The 21,184-nt window shown below is 39.3% G+C and overlaps 1 protein-coding gene across 1 annotated transcript in view; it reads right to left on the bottom strand.

Moving 5' to 3' along the window:
- EIF2AK3 (eukaryotic translation initiation factor 2 alpha kinase 3) overlaps positions 1-21,184 on the bottom strand; it is a 68,906-nt gene that overhangs the window by 10,934 nt on the left and 36,788 nt on the right. The window contains exons 4-14 of the mRNA XM_029231516.1: positions 20,494-20,627; positions 18,606-18,840; positions 17,859-18,021; positions 16,734-16,874; positions 15,644-15,766; positions 13,948-14,168; positions 13,458-13,570; positions 10,026-10,148; positions 7,007-7,156; positions 4,554-5,331; positions 2,142-2,309 (exon numbers count right to left, since the gene is read on the bottom strand). Of these exons, the coding sequence (XP_029087349.1) occupies positions 2,142-2,309; positions 4,554-5,331; positions 7,007-7,156; positions 10,026-10,148; positions 13,458-13,570; positions 13,948-14,168; positions 15,644-15,766; positions 16,734-16,874; positions 17,859-18,021; positions 18,606-18,840; positions 20,494-20,627 (2,349 nt within the window). The remainder of the gene's footprint in view (positions 1-2,141; positions 2,310-4,553; positions 5,332-7,006; positions 7,157-10,025; positions 10,149-13,457; positions 13,571-13,947; positions 14,169-15,643; positions 15,767-16,733; positions 16,875-17,858; positions 18,022-18,605; positions 18,841-20,493; positions 20,628-21,184) is intronic.

Genomic DNA, 21,184 nt, shown 5'->3' with positions numbered 1-21,184 from the left:
TGAATAATGCAAACAACTCAAGAAGTCTAAAAGGATACTGTACAACAGTAAAATAAAGGCCAGTTCCTATGACTGGTCTCTGATATGACCTTCCAAAGATAAACTAATCCATCAGTTCTCAAAGTGTGGTCTATGGATCCCTGGGGACTCCAACACCATTTCAGGAGGTCTACAAAGTCAAGACTGTTTTCATAATAATTCTGAGACATGATTTGTCTTTTCACTGTGTTGACATTTGCACTGCTGAACCTTAGCATGAACCAAGGCAGCAGCACCAAACCATACTAGTAGTAATTATGTTCTTCAATGAAAGGAAGGAAGAAAGGGAGGAAGGGAGGGAGGCAGGAAGGAAGGGAAAAAGGAAGGGAGGAAGGAAGACAGTTTCACTTAAAATGTCCTTGCTGAAGCAGTAAAAATTATTAATTTTATTATATCTTCCCCCTTAGGTATGCATTTTTTAAATATTCTGTGTGACAAAATGGGCAGTATTCATAAAGCATTTCTGCTCCACGCCGAAGTACAATGGTTGTCTCAAGAGAAAGCATTTGTGCAATTGTTTGAGTTACTATACGAACCAGATGCTCTTTTCATAGAGCTCCATTTTGACTTGAAAGAACAACTGGTAGACAAACTGTGGTTATTCATACTTGGATACCTGACAGATACTTTCTTAAAGATGAACAAAGTGAGAATGGAACTTCAAGGAAGACTGACAGCATTCGTTGCCAAAAATACAAGTTGAGCTTGGAAATGAATGTCAGAATTTTGGAAAATTTGTGTCCATCACTGGGAACCTGACAGCTTCCTAATACTTAAAGCCTTTTCTGGTGCGACTGGTGGTGATATTAACCAGAGTGATTTTTTTAATACTGTATAGTGAATTGTGACAACTTTTGGAAAAGATGCATAACTTAGGGAACCAATAGTTTCCAAATGACCAATGCACAATTTTATAAAATCATGCGTGGGTCAAAGGTCCATTCAATGTGCAAAGTGGACCAACGGATGTTAAAGTAACAGAATACAAAATGTTCACTGCTATGGTTTTAGATTCAGGGCAAATGACTCTTCAGAAACTTTTGCTTATTGTATTTTGATATGCTGTCAAAGAAGAATGCCCACAACTACCTGAAAATGGTATTAAAATATTCCTCCTTTTCCAACTGCCTATCTATGCGAAGTCAGATATTCCTCATATACTTCAACCAAAATAACATAGTGCAAGGGATTAAATGGAAAAGCAGATATGAAATCTCTTTTAAGTCAGACAGTAAAGAGCTTTACAAAAATGTAAGTAAATGCCACTCTTCTCACTAGTTTTCTTTTGGAAAATATTTATTTTTCAGAAAATATCTTGAAGATGTGACTGATTTAATACTGTCATTTTTAACTGAATTAAAAAGTTTACAAATTTCTGTTTTAATCTCTAATATGGCAAATACTGATGGATAAAATTCCTTAAGAAAAATTCTTGAGCTCTCTATCACGTTTACAGGTATGAACAGGCATTGATCAGAAAGTCTGAGAACCGCCGATCTAAGCATATGTAAGCTTGTGAATACCATCAGCGTAGTGGTGGCCAGGGATGCTGTGCTGAAGCTCCCAGGATGCCTTGCTCCCACCACTCTTCCAGTCTCTGTTCAGTTTATGGAGCTTTTCCTTGGAAGACTAAGCATCCCACAAGGCAACATAGCTCAGCCTGTCCACCTTTATTTCCTGCCATGGTACGTTCTGGAAGCTGCCTGTGGATTATTGTAGAGAATAGCTTAGAGCACTACCTCCAGCTGGCTCTGAAAACAGTTCCTGCATAGTTCACACAGGGTGAATGACAATTAAGTTTGGGAGGAGGACATTCAAAATCTCATTCTAAGTTTCTGGTTGCTGTCAGGTTCCGGTTCAGAGGGTGAGCACATTTCATGCATTTTTAGTATTTTTCTTCCTCCACACGCCAATTCATGTTGTGGAACTGTACCCTAGCTGTGTTGACTGTGGAACACTTCTGCCAGTTTTCATCATTTTCAGCTTTTATTTTATTGGGTATTTTAAACACAGCACGGATGGAGATTCATGGCGCACATCTAGCTTGTTGCCACCCTAATTAAAAATCTCTTTATTCCTCAGAAAGAAATCGAAAGGCTCACCTGTTCTGGGCTCATATACAGCTTGGTCCCCACTTGTCCTGTGTGTCTGGCGTACCCTGGCATTGGGGTCAGAACCAGCTGGTCTTCTTCATCCTGGTCCATTGCAGTCACCAATCCAAAGTCTCCAACCTTGACCACATCATCCATTGTAAAGAATATGTTGGAAGGCTGGAAAAAAATGAAACAGACAAAAGCGTGGTGGGTGTGTATGGAGAAGGAAAGTGAAGAGAATTATTTAAATGACTACAGAAAATAAATACAAGATACTAGATATTCTCAAGCATGTTTCTCTTTACAATGGGCTAATATGAAAATAAAAACAATCCTTCAATGCTAGACAAGTACTGTGAGTAAAGAAGAGGCAAGGGTAGCAAAGGGAGTGAATATTTATTGAACATCTATTTATTTATTTAAATTTTATTTATTAATTTTTTGGCTGTGTTGGGTCTTTGTTGCTGTGCACGGGCATTCTCTAGTTGCGGTGAGCATGGGCTACTCTTTGTAGTGGTGCCGGGCTTCTCACTGCGGTGGCTTCTCTCGTTGCGGCTCTAGGCTCTAGGCACAAGGACTTCAGTAGCTGTGGCTCGTGGGATCTAGAGCGCAGGCTCAGTAGTTGTGGCGCACGGGCTTAGCTGCTCCACGGCATGTGGGATCTTCCCGGACCAGGGCTCAAACCCATGTCCCCTGCATTGGCAGGTGAATTCTTAACCACTGCGCCACCAGGGAAGTCCCTGAACATCTATTTAAATAAATCCTTAGAGATTCACATTCCCTAGGGTCTACGGTACTTAAACCTCAATCTCATTATTCTATATACTCTCCCTTGGCAAGCTCCTCTACATTTATGACCTAAGCCATGATAATAATAATAATAGCAAATGCATATATAGCACTTGCAATGAGCCAGAAGCTGATCTAAGTAGTTCATTACTATTAACTCATGTAATACAATGCTTTTAGTCCTACTGGTCCCTCATTTCACAGATGTGAAAACTGAGGCCCGAGAAGTTAAGTAAGTTGCCCAAGGTTACCCAGCTAGTAAGGGGTGGAGCAGGGATTCAAACCCAGGCAGTCTGGCTCCGTGAGAAAAGGACTTCTGCTCCACTGCCATGGGTCCAATTCTTGCCCAACGGTAGCTAATCACTACTATTTGGTGAATGAACGAAACAGACCGATCTTCAGGCTTGTGTCTGAGAGGGGAATGTAGGCTGTCAAGGAGAATAAGAGCTCTTAACTACAACCTTGTGTTGCCTCTTCTAATACTCACAGGCTCCCATATACCCCACAACCCCCGTCCCGAGTTCTAAACTCTCATATGCAACTGTTCATAAGATACATCTAACCACGGGCTCCTCAAACCCCAAATCCCCTACATGAAATACATCGTCTTTCCCTAGAGCCTACTCTCAGCCCACATGACCACCATTCATAGCCCTTGAAATAAGGGAAAAGGAAGCCATTTAGCTCACAAAATTGACTTTCACTGGGCTTCAAATACTGCCAGATGAAAAACATTTTATTGCAAAACTCCAAAGTGCCATCATACAGTATGGACTTTGAAACAATGAAGTTATTGCATATAACCAACATCTACGGTGATACCCTCCTACTTTCCCTCAAATAACCTTGTAAGAGAGACAGGCCTTAAATTTTATCTTTCCTCCCCTCTCCGTGCTCTGCTGTCAGCTGTTATCTACCCAACACTAACAGACTTTTTTTTTTTGGTTCTCCAGCATCTTTCCATTGCCCTACGCTTCCACCAAAAGTATCCTGATGTGACTTCGGGAACTCTCTTCTTCTGGGCAGCAAGTCCATGGCTCATACGGGATGTTATCTGGAGGTTGCATCCAGAACTTGCATCCACCAATCAGCATAATCCCAGCCTCTGGCCAGGCGACTGGTTTAGGGACGCATATGTGTTCCTGGCTTATCGATTTGAAGAAAACCAGGTAAATCAACTATACTCCAATAAAAATTAATTTTAAAAAAAATCTCATTTAAATGAAAAAAAAAAAAAAGAAAACCCAGGACTTCTGATCAATAGCAGGGGAAAGTGATACTTTTCTCCCCAACACCTCCAAAAGACTTAAAACATAGAGCCCTGAGAACTTCTGGCAGCTGTGTTGAGACTGATACGTGACAAACACGTGACCAAAATACAAAAAGGTTAGAGGGCCTAGAAGGTTTAACATTAGGCTCAATGATAGGTCAGAATGAGCACAATACATAGCTTTTCAACTGGGAATATGTATATATATAAAGAACTCAGTCACTTTGCTGTTCACCTGAAACTAACACAACATTGTAAATCAACTGTACTTCAATAAAAATAAGTAAATAAATAAAATAAATGACTTTAATAGAAAAAAAAAACACATTGAAACCCTTGGGTGATGTTCCACAAAAACAGACCTTGAGGTCCCTGTGCATGAGCCCTTTGCCGTGCAGAAACTCCACCGCCTCCGCGATCTGCAGGAAGATGTGCAGACACACGCTCCTCTCTCTTTCCTCAATGGTGCAGCGGCTGTTCAACCAGTCTTTGAGGTTTTCCTTTCTGCACAGCTGCATCTGGATGTAAAGATACACCTTTGGTGAACTGGGTTGGAGTTTTTCCACAGAGTTTTTAGTGAGATCTAAACTTAAAGTGGTTGGTCTTGAAGGAGAAATAGACAAAGTAGGTTCCGAGGAAGACTTGCTACTGGAATGCTGGACTGCAGTTAGTTTATCAGCACAATGGTTGCCCATAGGCGGTCGGTTCGTTTTGGGCTCTTTGCTGGATGCGTTATCACAGCCGGAATCTTCAAATACTATAGAAGAGGAGGTTCGCTCCCTTGACCTTACGTAAGGGGAAGCTTCAGAAGGACAAAGTTCAAAAGAGTGTCCCTCATCATTGCCATCCCTAGTACCGTCTTCCCCCTCGCAGTCTGTAATGCAGCTGTCCTGGAGGTTGCACACCGCGTCCACCGACTCACTCGTGTCTCTGTGGTCCATTCCGGAAAATTCCAGTGGAGAGAACTGGCTCTTGGATGAACCTGTCTGGCCACAGGAAATCCCGACCGAAAAAGACCTACTGCTTCTTGGAGAAGGGGCTATGATTTCAATGCGTTCCTTTGTAGAGAAAGGATCCATTCTGCATATTTTAACGGACGGCGCATCCGCGGGACTAGGAGAGGTGAGCGGCCAGTCTGTGCTAAGAGTGGGAGAAGTACAAAGGGATGAGAGTGAATACGTGTTGATTAAATTATGTGAACTACATCCTTTGTTTGCTTATTTATTGACTGATGTATTTTCAGTGAAGTACAGTTGACTTACAGTGTTGAAACTACATGCTTTGTCTCCAAAGCTTCAACTATAATAAAGCCAGTTACCAAGTGACAACATGGAAATTCAATGAAAACATGCCACACGAGACAAAGAACATCACAGCCCATCCATTCCTGAATTGGAAATCTTGCTTTTAAACTGGAAACAGTTATCTGGGACTGTCATGCCCAGAACAGCCAAGGCCTATGTGCCAAACACAAAGCACAGAGGAAGACCAAGGGCAGAACCCCTTGGTGGCTGTGATTCGGAAGCCCCCATCCCAATTAGGGCTTGAGATGCAGGGTCACTTCACCTGGTCCTTCTGTGGTTTGGCTACTGGCTGTGTATATAAGTGTCACCGTAACTAGGTACCTCATGTGGATCTAGGGCTGTGTTTGGTACTTTTAGGCAGGAATTTTACTCCAGCTCTTTACTAAATAGTCTATTTGTAGCCTGCTCCCTTTTTGTTCTCATCGAGTAGTGTTTAAAAGCGCCTTCCTTCCTAGAGAACAGCATATTTAACGTGGGAATTATCTTCAGGCTGCCCAAGTTCATGGTTTTGTTTGCTTTTTGGTTTTTGGCCTCACCGTGCGGCTTGCGAGATCTTAGTTTCCCGACCAGGGATCGAACCTGCACCCTTGGCAGTGAAAGTGAGGAGTCCTAACCACTGGACCACCAGGGAATTCCCATAAGTTCATGTATTTTTTTTTTTTTTTGATGTGGACCATTTTTTAAAGTCTTTATTGAATTTGTTACAATATTGCTGCTGTTTTATGTTTTTTGGGGTTTTTTTTTTTGACTGCGAGGCATGTGGAATCTTGGCTCCCGGACCAGGGATTGAACCCACACCTCCTGCATTGGAAGGCAAAGTCTTAACCACTGGACCACCAGGGAAGTCCCAAGTGCTTGTAGTTTTAACTGCAAATAGTTTAAAACTGCTTTAGAAAGGAGTTGGAAATTGCTAACTACTAAGAAAGTAAATGAAAATTTAAAATAAAAAATGGAGGGCTTCCCTGGTGGCGCACTGGTTGAGAGTCCGCCTGCCGATGCAGGGGACACGGGTTCGTGCCCCGGTCCGGGAAGATCCCACATGCCGCAGAGCGGCTGGGCCCGTGAGCCATGGCCGCTGAGCCTGCGCATCCGGAGCCTGTGCTCCACCAACGGGAGAGGCCACAACAGCAAGAGGTCCGGGTACCGCAACAACAACAACAACAACAACAACAAAAATGGAGACAAAAGCAGACAATATCTCTTATTGAGAAAGACCGCTGTAAATCCTTCAGTGAATTATAAGTCATAGAGCTCTATCTACCAATGATTTTAGAAATTCATGTTCTGGACAGAAAAGAAAAAAAAGTTCATGTTCTAAAAACTAAATCAACCTTTCACTTAACAAGCGACTAGAGAATGTTCCAAAACATGATGACAGAAACAGTAATCTGCTGTTATTTTTCTTTAAAAAAAATCATCTCTAAAGTTATAGAAAGGATATTTTGTTCATGTAAGCCAAAAACTAGCCTGAAATAAATACTAGTTTTTAAGTCTATGTCTAACCAAGTTACCTTTCATCTTTCAGCCAAATTTCATCCATTTTCTCTTGCCACTTCTCTGGTGGTGCTTCCAACCAAGCATTGAAATATCTAACAATTCCTGGGTGTTCAAGCTTGGCTAAGGCTTTAACTTCTCGCATGACCTTTTCCCGAGCTAATTCCCTGAAACAGAGAAAAAATGAAGACACTGAAGGTTGCTCTGATCTGAAGAAGCAATCATATCCAAAGACAGTACAAAACAATAAAATAAAATTCTCCCTTGTTCTAAAATGGGGAACAGACGAGTCAGCCTAGCGGCATAATTCTAAGAAGCCAAAGAGTAAATAAGTCTTTATTAGAAAAAAATATGTATTTCTAGTATTTCTTTTTTCTTCCAGAAATAAATGCTTACAAGTACATCTATCCATTCAAATAAAGAGTTCTTAGCTGACTAAAAATGAATGACTAAAGACCCTTGAAGATAATTGCTTAATGCTTGTTAATTAATAGGGGGATGAATAGGTGGAAGTGAAGTATTCAGAAAAGAGAGCTCAGCCTGGCAGCTCCGGAGGATGGAGAAGGACCAGCCCGACAAGGTACATACAACAATCCAAAAGGCTTGTACGAGCACCTTTGTCTGTTTAAAGCCTCAACTACTGAATATCATAGGCAATGATGTTTAACCAGAAAAGCATCTGGATTTGATCTTCTGCTTTGACAGCTTTTCTGATGGATCTAAGCTCACATTCTAGGGATCCCACCATCACCTGAAACAACATAATAAATATAAGTTATATCCTCTTCCGTCCCCAAGAGACAGTCAGCTACTCCCACTTTTCTCTCTGTGTTTCATTACTGTTAATGGTCCCACCCTGAGAATCCTGGTAGGTTTCTGGATTTTCCATATTCAGTAACCAAATCCTATCAGTTTCTCCTTTTTAATTCCTGATACTCATTCCTTCCTCATCCATCTCCACTTCTGCTGCACTAATGCTCTGTATCTTAGGACTGAACTTCTGCAAAAAAAAAAAAAAAAAAAAAAATCTCCTAATGAACACGCTTGTCTCTTACTACATACCACCTCCACTTTGATCACGTCATTCTTCTGCTCAAAGGCACAACTGTCTATGGAATAAAATCTAAACTCCTCTGCTTGGCATTTAAGGTGCTGGAACCCATCTTTGCCATCTTTCTTCCATACTCCCCTTCATTCTCTCTTTTTTTTTTTTTTTTGGGCTGCACAGTGTGGCTTGTGGGATCTTAGCTCCCCAACCAGGGACTGAACCCATGCCCGCTGTGTTGGAAGGGCAGTCTTAACCACTGGACCGCCAGGGAAGTCCCTCCCCTCCATTCTTACCCTTGCTCCACTTGTGCCAGAATCCTCAACTAACCTCTACATCCCCTGCAAATGTTTGCCTAGAGCCTATGCTCAGGCCATTTCATGTACTTGGCCATCCCTCCCCTACATGTGTGTCCACCAAGGGACAGGTTACCCCTGAACACGGCGCAGACAACACTACCACCACAAGGCTTGCCTTCCTTGACTGCCTTTTGGCTACCTCTGCACTTTCTTCATGAGAAGCTGTTTACTAAATTAAATCACAAGTCACAATCTTCCTGGCTTTGCAGTTATTTGAGTATATATACAAAGGTCTCAAATAGTTATAGATTCTTGAGGGCAGAAGCCTTTCTTAATTTTATATCCTATGTGGTACTTTGTACATGTGAATATTTAAACTACTCAAAACTTATACACCAAAGAAAAGAATTAGTCCCATAGTACTCAGACTGTCCCATTCCTATGTCCCTATCTGTTGGACAGCATGTTTAACTGCTAATTAGGAAGACAGCCCAGAAATTAGTGCACATTCAATCAAGAATCCAGAGGACGGGCTTCCCTGGTGGCTCAGTGGTTGAGAGTCTGCCTGCCGATGCGGGGGACATGGGTTCGTGCCCCGGTCCGGGAAGATCCCACGTGCTGCGGAGCGGCTGGGCCCGTGAGCCATGGCCGATGAGCCTGCGTGTCCGGAGCCTGTGCTCCACAACGGGAGAGGCCACAACAGTTAGAGGCCCACGTACCACAAAAAAAAAAAAAAAAAAAAAGAATCCAGAGGAGGCTTCCACAATAGATGAAAAGGACGGTGTAACTGAAAGCCCATCATCTTAAGCATCACGCTGTTCTGAGCCCCAAATTCTACTTCTAGGAATCTATCCTAAGGAAACAGACGTGACCAAAATTTTATATAAAAGATGAACAATGCCACGTTGTTTTTTTTTTTTTTGGCCGTGCCGAGAGGCATGCGGGATCTTAGTTCCCTGACCAGGGATCAAACCCATGCCCCCTGCAGTGGAAGCACGGAGTCCTAACTAACGGACTGCCAGGGAAGTCCCCAAAGTTATTTTTAATTGCAACAAGTTGGAAACTTAAATATTTAAAAATAAGAAATGGTTAAATGAGACATGGCACAAGTATTAATTGGACTATTTTCCAGTCACAAAACACTTTCAGTATATTTTAGCATTTCGATGACATACTCTTAATAGCAAGGAAAACACTGAGAATACAATGAAGGAAGCAACAGATAAAACTGTATTGTACTGATATCTGTGCTACGAACTAGGTAAATTTATGACAGAAAAAAAAAAAATCAAAAGAAAATACCCTAAAATGTTAAAAGTGTTTATTACTAGGTAGAGTACACATGGATTGTTTTTTGTTTTAATACTATTCCCTTATTTTCCACAATAAATATAGATTATTTTTAAATGGTGCTATGTATTAAATTCTATAGTTATTAAAATTCACTATGGGAATGCCCTGAGTTGTTAAGAATCAAAAACAAGGGCATATTTTTTAAGTAGATACAAAGCGGTCAAAGTAGATGACATTTTTAAAAGATAGCTAGTTACCTGGTAGTACTGAGAACATAAGATTCAGAAGGTCAGAAACTCTGTTTTCTATAGTCTCTATGGAGTATAGTAAGGACATATTGCCTATGAGATTAGATAATACAGTCCTAACTCCAAGTTTACTAAAAGTACCATCCATTACCTGTTGGGGAGACGGATTCTCTTGATAGCATAATTGCAGTCATCAACTTTGTTTCTAGCTTCAAAGACAACTCCAAACCCTCCACGACCCATGCACTGAATTGGTTCAAAATCTGTTAGATAGCTTAAAAAAAAAAAGTAAATTTTAAAAAGTTTGTAATAGTTTTAAATTTTGTACTAATAGTTCAATCTTATTTTACGATATGTAAAAATGTATAAACTAAGTTTCCTAGAACTTATTTTAATAGAGTGCAGTTTAAATTCTAATAGCATTCTTTGCTTTTCTGTCTGTATAAATGAAGCAAACACATTTTAATTTTGCCCCTGGGAATTTTATTAAAAATTTAAAAACTTCTGCTTAATGGGGAATCACTTGTTAATCACTTATTCTTACAGCAATTTTAGTACTGTTCTGTCCTATCCAATACTTTCCATCATCCATCAAAACAGTTTATCCTTAATTCTCTAAACTTATACCTCCTGTGGCATTCTGTATTCAAGTAGAAAATGTATTTTAATCTTATGTCAGTGCCTGTATATTTTATGGAAAAGATTTAATCAGTCCCATTACATTTATGTATGTTTTTAGCCAGAAACCTTCTCTAGGAACCAAAGCTAACTGAAATTCGCTGGGGTGCCTCAGGAGTCAGTGTGCTCATCACCAAAGGTATTTGGACAGAAGCTAACTCACCATCTGGCACTTACAGATGGACCTCCACTTTGTAGCCCATTTCCCCTGTTGACCTCTCTGATCTGCTCTGTATATTCCAGCCAACTTGCACCGGGCTCTCTCACAACTTCAGAGCTTTTGCTTCTGCTATTTGCTCCAGGGGGATGCCCTACTTCTTTGGACTTGATAAAAAAACTCTATTTTTCTTTCATTCTGCTCATCTCACCACCTCTATAAGGCCTTCCTAGACCCCTATCTTAATGTTCTTATAGCACTTTGCACATACTACTTGGAACTGTTTAAACTCAGTCTCAATATTTTGCAGTCATTTATAAGCAGCTTTCTCTCTCCACTACTACCGAATTGTAGGGACCTTGACTGCAGGAGAGAATTCTTTTTTCTCTTTGTATTTCCAAAGCCTGGGCTCACCTGGCAAATAGAAGGTCTAACAAATATCTATCGAATAATGCATGAACTAATAAATGAATGAATGCACGCATGCGTGCTGTGGAAGACATTCTTCCAGCCGTGTGAGGGGGAGTTGAATTAGATGATCTTTGGTGTCCCTTATAAGGCTAACTTTATTACTTTATGACTTGCACACTCATATTAATTTAGCGGTTGGCTCAGCTTTAGAGCATGGTGTTAAGGAGGAGAGACAATAGATCCCAACCCTCCATGGGCCAATTACCTTCACAGAGAATGAAGAGTAATGATCTGTATCCCTAAGAATAGCTAGGCAAGGTACTTGAGTACAAATCCATCTCCCCAACTGCAAAAGCCCATGAAGTTCTTGTCCTACTCCTGGAGAGCCAACTGAATTATCTTCCTACATTAAAGAAAACACTCATATGAAAATGGATATATCTTTTGAAAGGAGAAACATCTTATATCTGATTACAGCTTTTATAAATATAAGTATCATCTTGCCTCAGGTCCCAACTTAGGACTTAAATTCATGACTAAATCCACAGCTCATGTTCTTAATAATGCCTAGAACATAGTAGGCACTCAATAGACATCAGGTATTATACAGAGATCCTGTATTTTTAAAAACAATCAGCTGTTCTCTTCATAGTGAATAAAATGGAAGGAAAATTGAGTCTAATTCAATTTTAGAGTACATTATTCCAATTCTCTTCACAACAGCCTTACAAATATATGCTTAATCACCATACCCCACTCACCCTCCCTTCTCCACCTGTCTCTTACTCATGACTTATTATGATGCCCTCTTGAATCATCACAGCCAGAGTTAGTTACTTATAGCTCATGGCTTTTTTCCTTATATGTTTATGTTTTCTCTAGTATCACCTTCCCCGGTAGACTTGAAACTCCTCCAGGGGATAGGACCAGTCTTTTTATTTCTCCCAAAGCCTGAGGTACTGCACACAGTCGTTCAGAAAGATGCTGAATGAACAATGAATGGCTTAGGTACTGAACTGCCCATGGAGTTGACGGGCCCCTCTCCTCTCCCTCACTATAAGTCAGCATTTTTATTAGCGAGGGTATTAAAGCCCTTACCACTTGCTAGTCACCTACTACGTTTTGCTAAAACATACGGATTACAGCCAATTCTCAACTTTTGAGAAGATGGTATGAATGCAGCTTAGATTAGGTCCATAGATAATCAAAATAACCCACATTTTAGCTGTAATTTTCCATCTTTTCTGTCATAAAGCCATTTCCCTAGATATTTATTAAGCAGTAAGTTTCATATAGAGCTTCTCCTTGTCCCTGTATCATGAAAGTGCTAAGCATGATATCAAAACGAAGGGGAAAAGTAGCAATAATCCATGTAAGAAAATTGAACCGCAGCACCATTTCTTGTACCACAAAGCATCAAAATCCGTACACCTGACAGATCTGCTTACAGATTTTCTACTTTTTACTTTCAAATTATCTGAATTGGCTGCTTTTTAAGTAACCCAACTCCCTCTTCTGTTTTTAAAAATGATCTATTCTATTGGTGTATTTCTCCCCAGTTTTCTGCTTCTTATTTTAGACAGAATAAGGATGAAATAAATAACTGAGGATTAAGTAACATAGGAGATTTATGCCATATTCCAATAACATAAAAATTATTGTTTGGTATTAATGCCAAGCCCAGTACATGGTAGACCCTCAATAACTATGTCATCTGAATAACAACTCAGTTCGGCGGCTGTAATTCTTTTTTTTCTTTTCCTTCCAGTTTTATTGAGAAATAATTGACATACGTGGTGGCTACAATTCTAAACTTTTATAACACTCTATTTCTATCCCTCTTCTATACCACCTTGAATCAGTTTAAGTAACTTGAGGGATATGTCTGTTTTATTTACCTAGTCATACATTTTTTTTTTTTTAAATTAAACAATATCTTAGTTTAGAGGTTGTTTCTTCTTTCTTAAGTGAAATACAGTCGGCATACAATATTATGTAAGTTTAGGGTGTACTACATAATGATTTGACATTTGTATACGTTACGAAATGACCACGACAAGTCTAGTAGTCATCTGTCCCCACAGAAGTTACTGCAATATTATTAACCATATTCCTTATGTTGTATATTACAATCCCTGCGGTTTATCATGTAACGGGGGGTTTAGAAGCCAATGTTGAGTGAACAACTATTCTGTTCTTCGTCTATTTCACCCACCACTCCCCCTCTCCCTTCTGAACCACCCATTCATTCTCTGTACCTAAGGCCATTTCTTCCTGGATTTGAACAGTTAGCGCCAGAAGCTACAGCACACATACATTTTATGAAAGGACTCATACCGTGATACATATCCAGAATTTTTTATGTCATTCCGGCTACTGTCATTAACTTCTCCACTGACAGAATCATATTTATTTTCAGTTTGACACTGAGTTTCAGATTCTTTCCTTTGCTGATGAGGTGGGGGAGAAAAAAAATCCCTCTCAGTACAAAGCTGAATTGAGGTTAGCTGACAATATTAGGCTATAAAATAACACTGAAGAATAAATAATATTGAGAAAAATAAATGCATTATAAGAACATAAAACAACAGCATTTCCTTTGTCAAAGGGAAAGGGAATGATCAGGGTGGAGCCAGACTGCAATGGGTTGAGAAGCGAAGGGGACAAGGACGTGGAGGCAAGAGTATGGGCAACAATGATTTTAGGGTAAAACTTAAGGAAGTGGACCCCTTGCTCCTCACATGCACACACGCACACGCGCACCCCCCCCCAAGTTTTCTATAGTCCCAACACTTTGAAAAAGATGAGATTCTAAAAAATGTCTTACTCTGTGAGGATGAGGATGGAAGAGTCTGCGCACAATGAAAGTTGTTGCTACGATACAAAACAGAATGGTTCCAACTATTTCTTTCCACCAGTGTAAGAGGAGAACGGGATCCTTTTTGCGGATACTCTTGCTGTAATTCGGGTTGTCGAGAAATCGGACTGTGATCTGTGTGCTCCGTTTGTTCCTTTCCCTCTTGTAGTACGGCAGGTAATAACCATTATCTTCAACAACAAACATTAAAAGTGTTTTTTTTTAAAAAGATAAACCAATATAGTTCCACCTTTAATTGCTAAAAATTATCTAATTTCCTACGACTTTTAACACTAATTCCTTTTTCTAAAGTTTCATCTCCTCTTTAGCACATCTTTCTATTGAATAATAAGACTAAAAACAACCCTTGGGCTTCCCTGGTGGCACACTGGTTGGGAGTCCGCCTGCTGATGCAGGGGACACGGGTTCGTGCCCCGGTCCGGGAAGATCCCACATGCCGCGGAGCGGCTGGGCCTGTGAGCCATGGCCGCTGAGCCTGCACGTCCGGATCCTGTGCTCCGCAGCGGGAGAGGCCACAGCAGTGAGAGGCCCGCATACCGCAAAAAAAAAAAAAAAAAAAAAAAAAACAACCCTTAAGGGCTACTCCATTCATTATCTCATTAATAATTCAATCCTTTAAATGCAAAAAAGAAAAAAAATTAGACAGTACTCAAACCTCCTTTGCGGATTTGAAACTTTACTTTCATTTAGCATCAATAAAATATCAAATTTTACCATGACGAGGAGAACATCTCCACATGCTCTCTGGTTCCTTTCAGGCTGTCAAAATGAATTTGTCCTAGAAAGCAGCCTGTCCTTTTTACCTTCTATTTTATACCACATGGGCAGATTACACAATTCTCTTTTACCTTGCATTTTGATCAATATCAGATAGACAGCTGTCTGTAGTTCAGAGCTCTCTGATTTTTGTTAAATCAATTTAAATTCTACAAAAATTTCCCAGGTTTATCATCTAGGGTAAATTATGAGGAGTCTATGTTTTTGCCTAATGCAGATCTAAGCAATTTTCTTTTTCATATCCAACTGTTCAAAAAACTTTCATATCTGAATATATCCTAACTTTAAATACACAGGAATGTGTTTCACGTCAAATGTCACCTATTCTTGACTTTTGTACTAATTTTCCTCGTCTGAAAACAAAATTAAAATAACCCCATTTTATAGCATTTTCACATAGCTCTATGGGAAACACCAATCTTCTTCATTATACAGACTGATATTATATAGACTATATTATATAAGCTCATAATTAAGTAAGAGCTAGTAACAAGAACTAATGCTTATTGAACACTATTATTTGCCAGGCATGGTGCTAATTAAGACTGTGCATTATCTCATTTAGACCTTACCACAACCCAATAAATAGATATTAGGATTACTATACTTTTGTTTTACAGATGAAGAAACAGAGACACAGGTAAGTTAGGTGTGCCCAGCCTAGCATGTGGCAAAACCCTGGCAATCTGGGTTTTGAAGCCTTGTACCCTTGGCCACCATTCACCGTATCTGCCTCCCAAGATATTTATTTTCTACCCTCCAACTGGCTACTTTGCATTTGAATTCTATTAATTAATTTCAAATTGATAAATTAAAATAAACAGAAAAATAAAAACAGCATTTTCAATCCAAGTGGAATCACACTTACCATATGGATACTGCAAGATTGAAAGCGCACCATTACTGTACTCTTCGTGAGAAAACTTATCATTACTAAGACATTTGTCAAATTCATCAGACCCCACCAAGACAGGAGTTCTGGAAGGAGAATCTAAAAGAAAATGGTAAAATCTTAACTGTTATGACTTTAATGAAAATGTGTGTGCCTCATTCATCCAAAAAACAGATATTCAAATAGCACAGCTCAGTTCAAATATGTAAGTCAAACAAATGGCCCAACGTTCTTTCTCTTGAAAAGCAGTCTTATAGAGAGATGAGTCATTTAAATGAGTAATTAAAATATGATGTGATATATGTGATAAAAAACATATACAAGGTACAGAAAGATAGCTGAAGGAAATAGATGGTTTAGTATTTGAATTCAACTCAATTTGAGTGTCTCAAAGAACATGATGTGATAACCAGATGTTTCATAAATATTCTTTTTTTTTTAAAATAAATTTATTTATTTTAGGCTGCTTTTGGTCTCCATTGCTGCGCACAGGCTTTCTCTAGTTGCAGTGAGCAGGGGGCTACTCTTCACTGCAGTGCACGAGCTTCTCATTGTGGTGGCTTCTCTTGTTACTGAGCATGGACTCGAGGCGTGCAGGCTTCAATAGTTGTGGCACGTGGGCTCAGTAGTTGTGGCTCATGGGCTTAGTTGCTCCGTGGCATGTGGGATCTTCCCGGACCAGGGCTCAAGCCTGTGTCCCCTGAATTGGCAGGCAGATTCTTAACCACTGCGCCATCAGGGAAGTCCCATAAATATTCTTAATATAAATATGTTAAGAGCTAAATGATATCAAGGCGTGGTCAGAGAATGGTTAAAGAGTTTTTCTAAGCTGTCTAGAGAAATACTTTATTGACATTGATTTCTATAGAAGTAGCTGCTGTTTCAATGAAATCATGTTCTAAAGGATAATTAAAATTCATTAACGTCTGAAATACCTTCCCAGTTTATCAGAAAATATAGAGTATATAATAGCTGTGATCTCTGTGATATTCAAAACTAGGGCAAAGCCCATGATTAGGCCTCTGAACATCTTAATAACATTTATAAAAGTTCATAATTCACTTACGAATTAAGGGTTTCCATTTGATTGTTGGCAAAGGAATAATTGCATTTTCACTGTTGACAGATTCCAAGGCCTTGGGACTCGTAGGAAACTTTTCTGAAATTCTGACTGATGACTGCAGATACAGCTGGCCTCTGTACATTCCTGAATCAACCAGAACACTGTCAGTTAGGTTTAGAATCAAGCACTGATGATTTTTTTTTTTAAAAAAGGTTCACTTTGATTTAATAAAATTAGATGAATTCCAGTTATTTATTCATGTGCTACATAGCTCTTTTCAAAGAATCACGCCTGAAGCACTCAAATTTGACCCAAAGGTTATTCAACAACAACAGGGGAGGAAAGTTACACACAAGTTACAATGTTTCTCACTATATAATTTTTGGTAATTACTGAAAAACTCTTCCAGTAGGAAAATTCAAACAAAAGAAATCGTTGTACTCTTATGAAAGTAACAGCTTAGATGAGGTAACCTTTTCCTTAAGAAAACCTAAACACCTATCATTCAAGAGATACTGCTAACAATTCAATTAAATACTATCATAACACGTGTGATATGTTATTTCAAATTCTTGCATTTCACTGAGATTGAGGGGCAGGTAGCACATTGACAGAGCTTAAAGAATTTTATGTGTATCTGACCACAAAACTAGTTCAAATAATTAGATTTGAGGGTTTTCAAAATGTAGAACATTGACGGCTTTCAACCGCCAAGCAGCACACCAGAATTTTGTTTTAATTTTTCAGATAAGTTGTGGAGATGCATAGAAAAAAATAAACATACCTTTAAGGGGGCGCAAACTGATACAGATGCAAATACAAATGTAGAAAGTTTTAGACTCTGAAGATACATAAGTAATGTGAAATCATGCTATGTAATGGCAACATTTTTAAGCCTTTTAAATATAGGTCTCAGAGAAAAAGAACCCGCTATAGTAATTAAAAGTTTCAGAATTGGATAAATGAAAGAAAATTGCAGGAATAGAAATCAAAGTACAAATCTTAAGGCCAGAGAGTGTACTTAGGAATTGAAACTACTACAGGCACACCTGAAGTAGGGAGAGACAATGTAGGAATAAAATCTAGATGTCAACATGTACTATTGCTAGATAAGAGATATCCACTCACCCAAGTAAACACTGTTTTCTGTGGCTCCTCGGGCGGCTTCTACGATGTCTTCTTCATCCTCTAAAACTCCGTCATTAGTGGTGTAACTTGTATCATCAAAAAGACTGATGGGAATGACTTTGCCGTCCTTAACCAACCAGGCAGATGCAATGGGAGTACAAAACTAAACAAAAATGGAAAGGAAATTTTAAACAATTTCAAGCAGTATTTCTATGTATCCCAACTCCTGAAATACCCTTTAAAACCACATATTTCTTTACAAATTTTCACTTTTCCAGCTTTACTGAGGTATAATTGACGAATAAAAAATGTATTTATGGTGTACAGTGTGATATTTTGATATATGTATACATTGTGAAATAATTAGCACAATCAAGCGAATTCATATATCCATCATCTCACGGTTATTTTGTATGTATGTGTTTTAAGAACATTTAAGATCTATTCTCTTCATTTCTGTTTAATATTCTGAGGAAACTCCATGATGTTTTCCGTAACATCTATGCCAATTTACATTCTCGCCAACACTGCACGAAGATACACTGTTGTACACTGTTCACCAACATCTTCACCAACCTTTTGACTTTTTCTTAATAGTCATTCTAACAGACGTAAAATCACAAATTTCTTAGAGCACAGAGAACAAGCTGAAAATCCAAAATGGCAGTCACTTCCTTCTACCCAACATGTTTGGTCAAACTGAGAAGGAAAGGAACATATTTATAAATTCTCAGTGGTTCTAGGTACCTGGTATTCCCACTCCAGACGTCCTCCTTTCTTACTAAAGGCCATAACTTTCCAATCAGCAACGGAGACCTTTATCACTGTGTCCCTCACGGCAGCTTCCTGTTCTTCCACGTCTGAAATAATTTTAGGCTGTTCTTTGTTTCCACTGGGCTTTAAGGTGCTTTCAATAAATCCGGCTCTAGTTTCCATGTCTGGAATATACCGAAGTTCAAAGTGGCCAACACTGAAATTCCACCTTAAATTTACAAAGGTGTGTTTTAGAAATTTACATTTAAATAAAGGACCAAATAATTAAGAACTCTTCTAGAGTGAAGAAGCAAATACTAAAATTTTGTGATGAGAAAGGGAACAACTCAACACAATCTTCTGGAAAGGAGCATGCTTGCTGATTTATGCCACAAGAGGGCATAACTTGGTCCTGACCCTTTAGAAACAGTGGTTCTGAGAGTTGTGACCTGACAACGGCTACAGGACAGATTTTTCCTTGAAATTAACAAATGTTCACATTTCCAAATCAGGGTAATTTTCTCAAAATACATCAGTCACCCTAAAATAAGGTAGCCTGCAGTCTGCCTTACTTCTTAATTAAAGCCTGACACATTTTGTTCAAGTGCAGAGAAATTAACACATCCCAATAAACCAATGCAAAAGGCAAGACGAAAGCTACTGATTTTAGATTTTTATGAAAATACAGCCTCGAGAGGCAATGTGACCCAGTATACCAAGCCTGAAGGTCATACCACCTCAGCTTCAATCTCAAATCTCTACTGACTGAGATCTGGCCAGGCATTTAACCTTTTCTGAGTTTCAGTGTCCATATCCATAAAGTGGTATTAGCAATGTCTCCTCTATAACTAATACATAGGAAAATCACTTATCTGTTGACACTATAATGGTCTTGACACTAAGATATAAAATGGCCCTAGAATTCCAACATCTGTTGAAAAATAGATACTTAAGGAATATGGATCTTAGATGCCAGACTCTTCCCATTCTGATAACTCAAATTCTGTTAAGTTGAACATCTGCTCCTATGGTAGCTGAGCACCCAGCAAGCACTCAAACACTTAAGGAAACAAAATCCCATCAGGACAAAGAAGGTTGGGTTGCCAGCAGATGCAAAGTCCAGGGAATGTAGAAAGAATACATTCTTCACTGAATTTGAGAAAACAGTTTTCAGGAAAGGAAACTGAATTATACTGCATCAGATTAGACAACATCTGAAAGTCTGCTTCACTTTCAAAAGATAAAGATGGGATCTCAAATTCCTTTTACTGCGCAGCAATTTAAAATTTAAATATTAGGTTTTGAAAAGTCAAGCGTGTGATTTACCACCAGTATATCTAATTCAATCACATTACTTTAAATGTAAAAATTTACATTATTTGAAAAAGGAAACAAAACAGTATTTGACCAAATAAATTAGGCTTTAACACTTTAAGAAAATACACTAAAATATTATTTTATAATTGAGGTGGTGGCCACACAAACCATGAAACTACCTACTAGAGAGAACTGCAGGGTCAAACAGACCCAAGTGAAACAAAGCACATCAGCTTTGTCTTAAGAGTTTTCTGCATTCTGCAAAGAACCTGGGTCAGTGAGATTGCTATGAAAAATGTCATTAACCTAAGACTAAGCTAATACATAGTCACTGTATGGGACTCCTCTTCGTTACCATATCCTGAAGCACATGGTGAGAAGTTCACTTCAGGATCTGCTAATCATCATGAAGCTGTTTTAAATTTAGGGGCTTCATTTCTCTTAAAAGAGTAGTATGCCTTTGGGGAAACAAAATAGTTCAGAAAATCTCCACAAAGAAAAAGCTGATGAATTCTGGTCTTGTTGTACTTCTAAACACCAACAGCAACATTATCTGAATACACACTTCTCACTGCCACTACGAGGGCCGACGGCTCTAACGGTTTTCTGGGTGCGCTGCAGAAGCAGGATATCTTCTTCTTGTTCCATTTCATCATTATCCCATTGGCGACAACCCAAAGCTGAACAGATGTACCTCACCTGAAAAGACAGATGTAAAATTAGTAAAGAGAACAAGTTACAGGAGATCAGAGACAGTAAAAGACTCTCAACAGTTTTATAAATAGTAAAAGGAAATTGAGGAAATGTGTAAAAAGTAGCCAAGCATTAAGAAGCAACAGCTAGGGGGCTTCCCTGGTGGCTCAGTGGTTAAGAATCCACCTGCCAATGCAGGGGACACGGGTTGGAGCCCTGGTCCGGGAAGATCCCACTTGCCGCAGAGCAACTAAGCCCGTGAGCCACAACTACTGAGCCTGTGCTCTAGAGCCCACGAGCCACAACTACTGAGCCTGCATGCTGCAACTACTGAAGCCCACGTGCCTAGAGCCCGTGCTCCACAACAAGAGAAGCCACCGCAATGAGAAGCCCGTGCACTGCAACAAAGAGCAGCCCCCGCTCGCTGCAACTAGAGAAAGCCCGCGTGCAGCAAGCAACAAAGACCCAATGCAGCCAAAAATAAATAAATAAAATTAAAAATACACAGTTTCTGTTAAAAAAAAAAGGAAGCAACAGCTATACTATATAGCACAGGGAACGCC

Source organism: Monodon monoceros, unplaced genomic scaffold (assembly GCF_005190385.1).
Source record: "Monodon monoceros isolate NGI ecotype Baffin Bay Population unplaced genomic scaffold, NGI_Narwhal_1 Super_Scaffold_19, whole genome shotgun sequence".
NCBI classification, from domain to species: domain Eukaryota; kingdom Metazoa; phylum Chordata; class Mammalia; order Artiodactyla; family Monodontidae; genus Monodon; species Monodon monoceros.
This window is presented reverse-complemented; position numbering and strand designations above follow the sequence as displayed.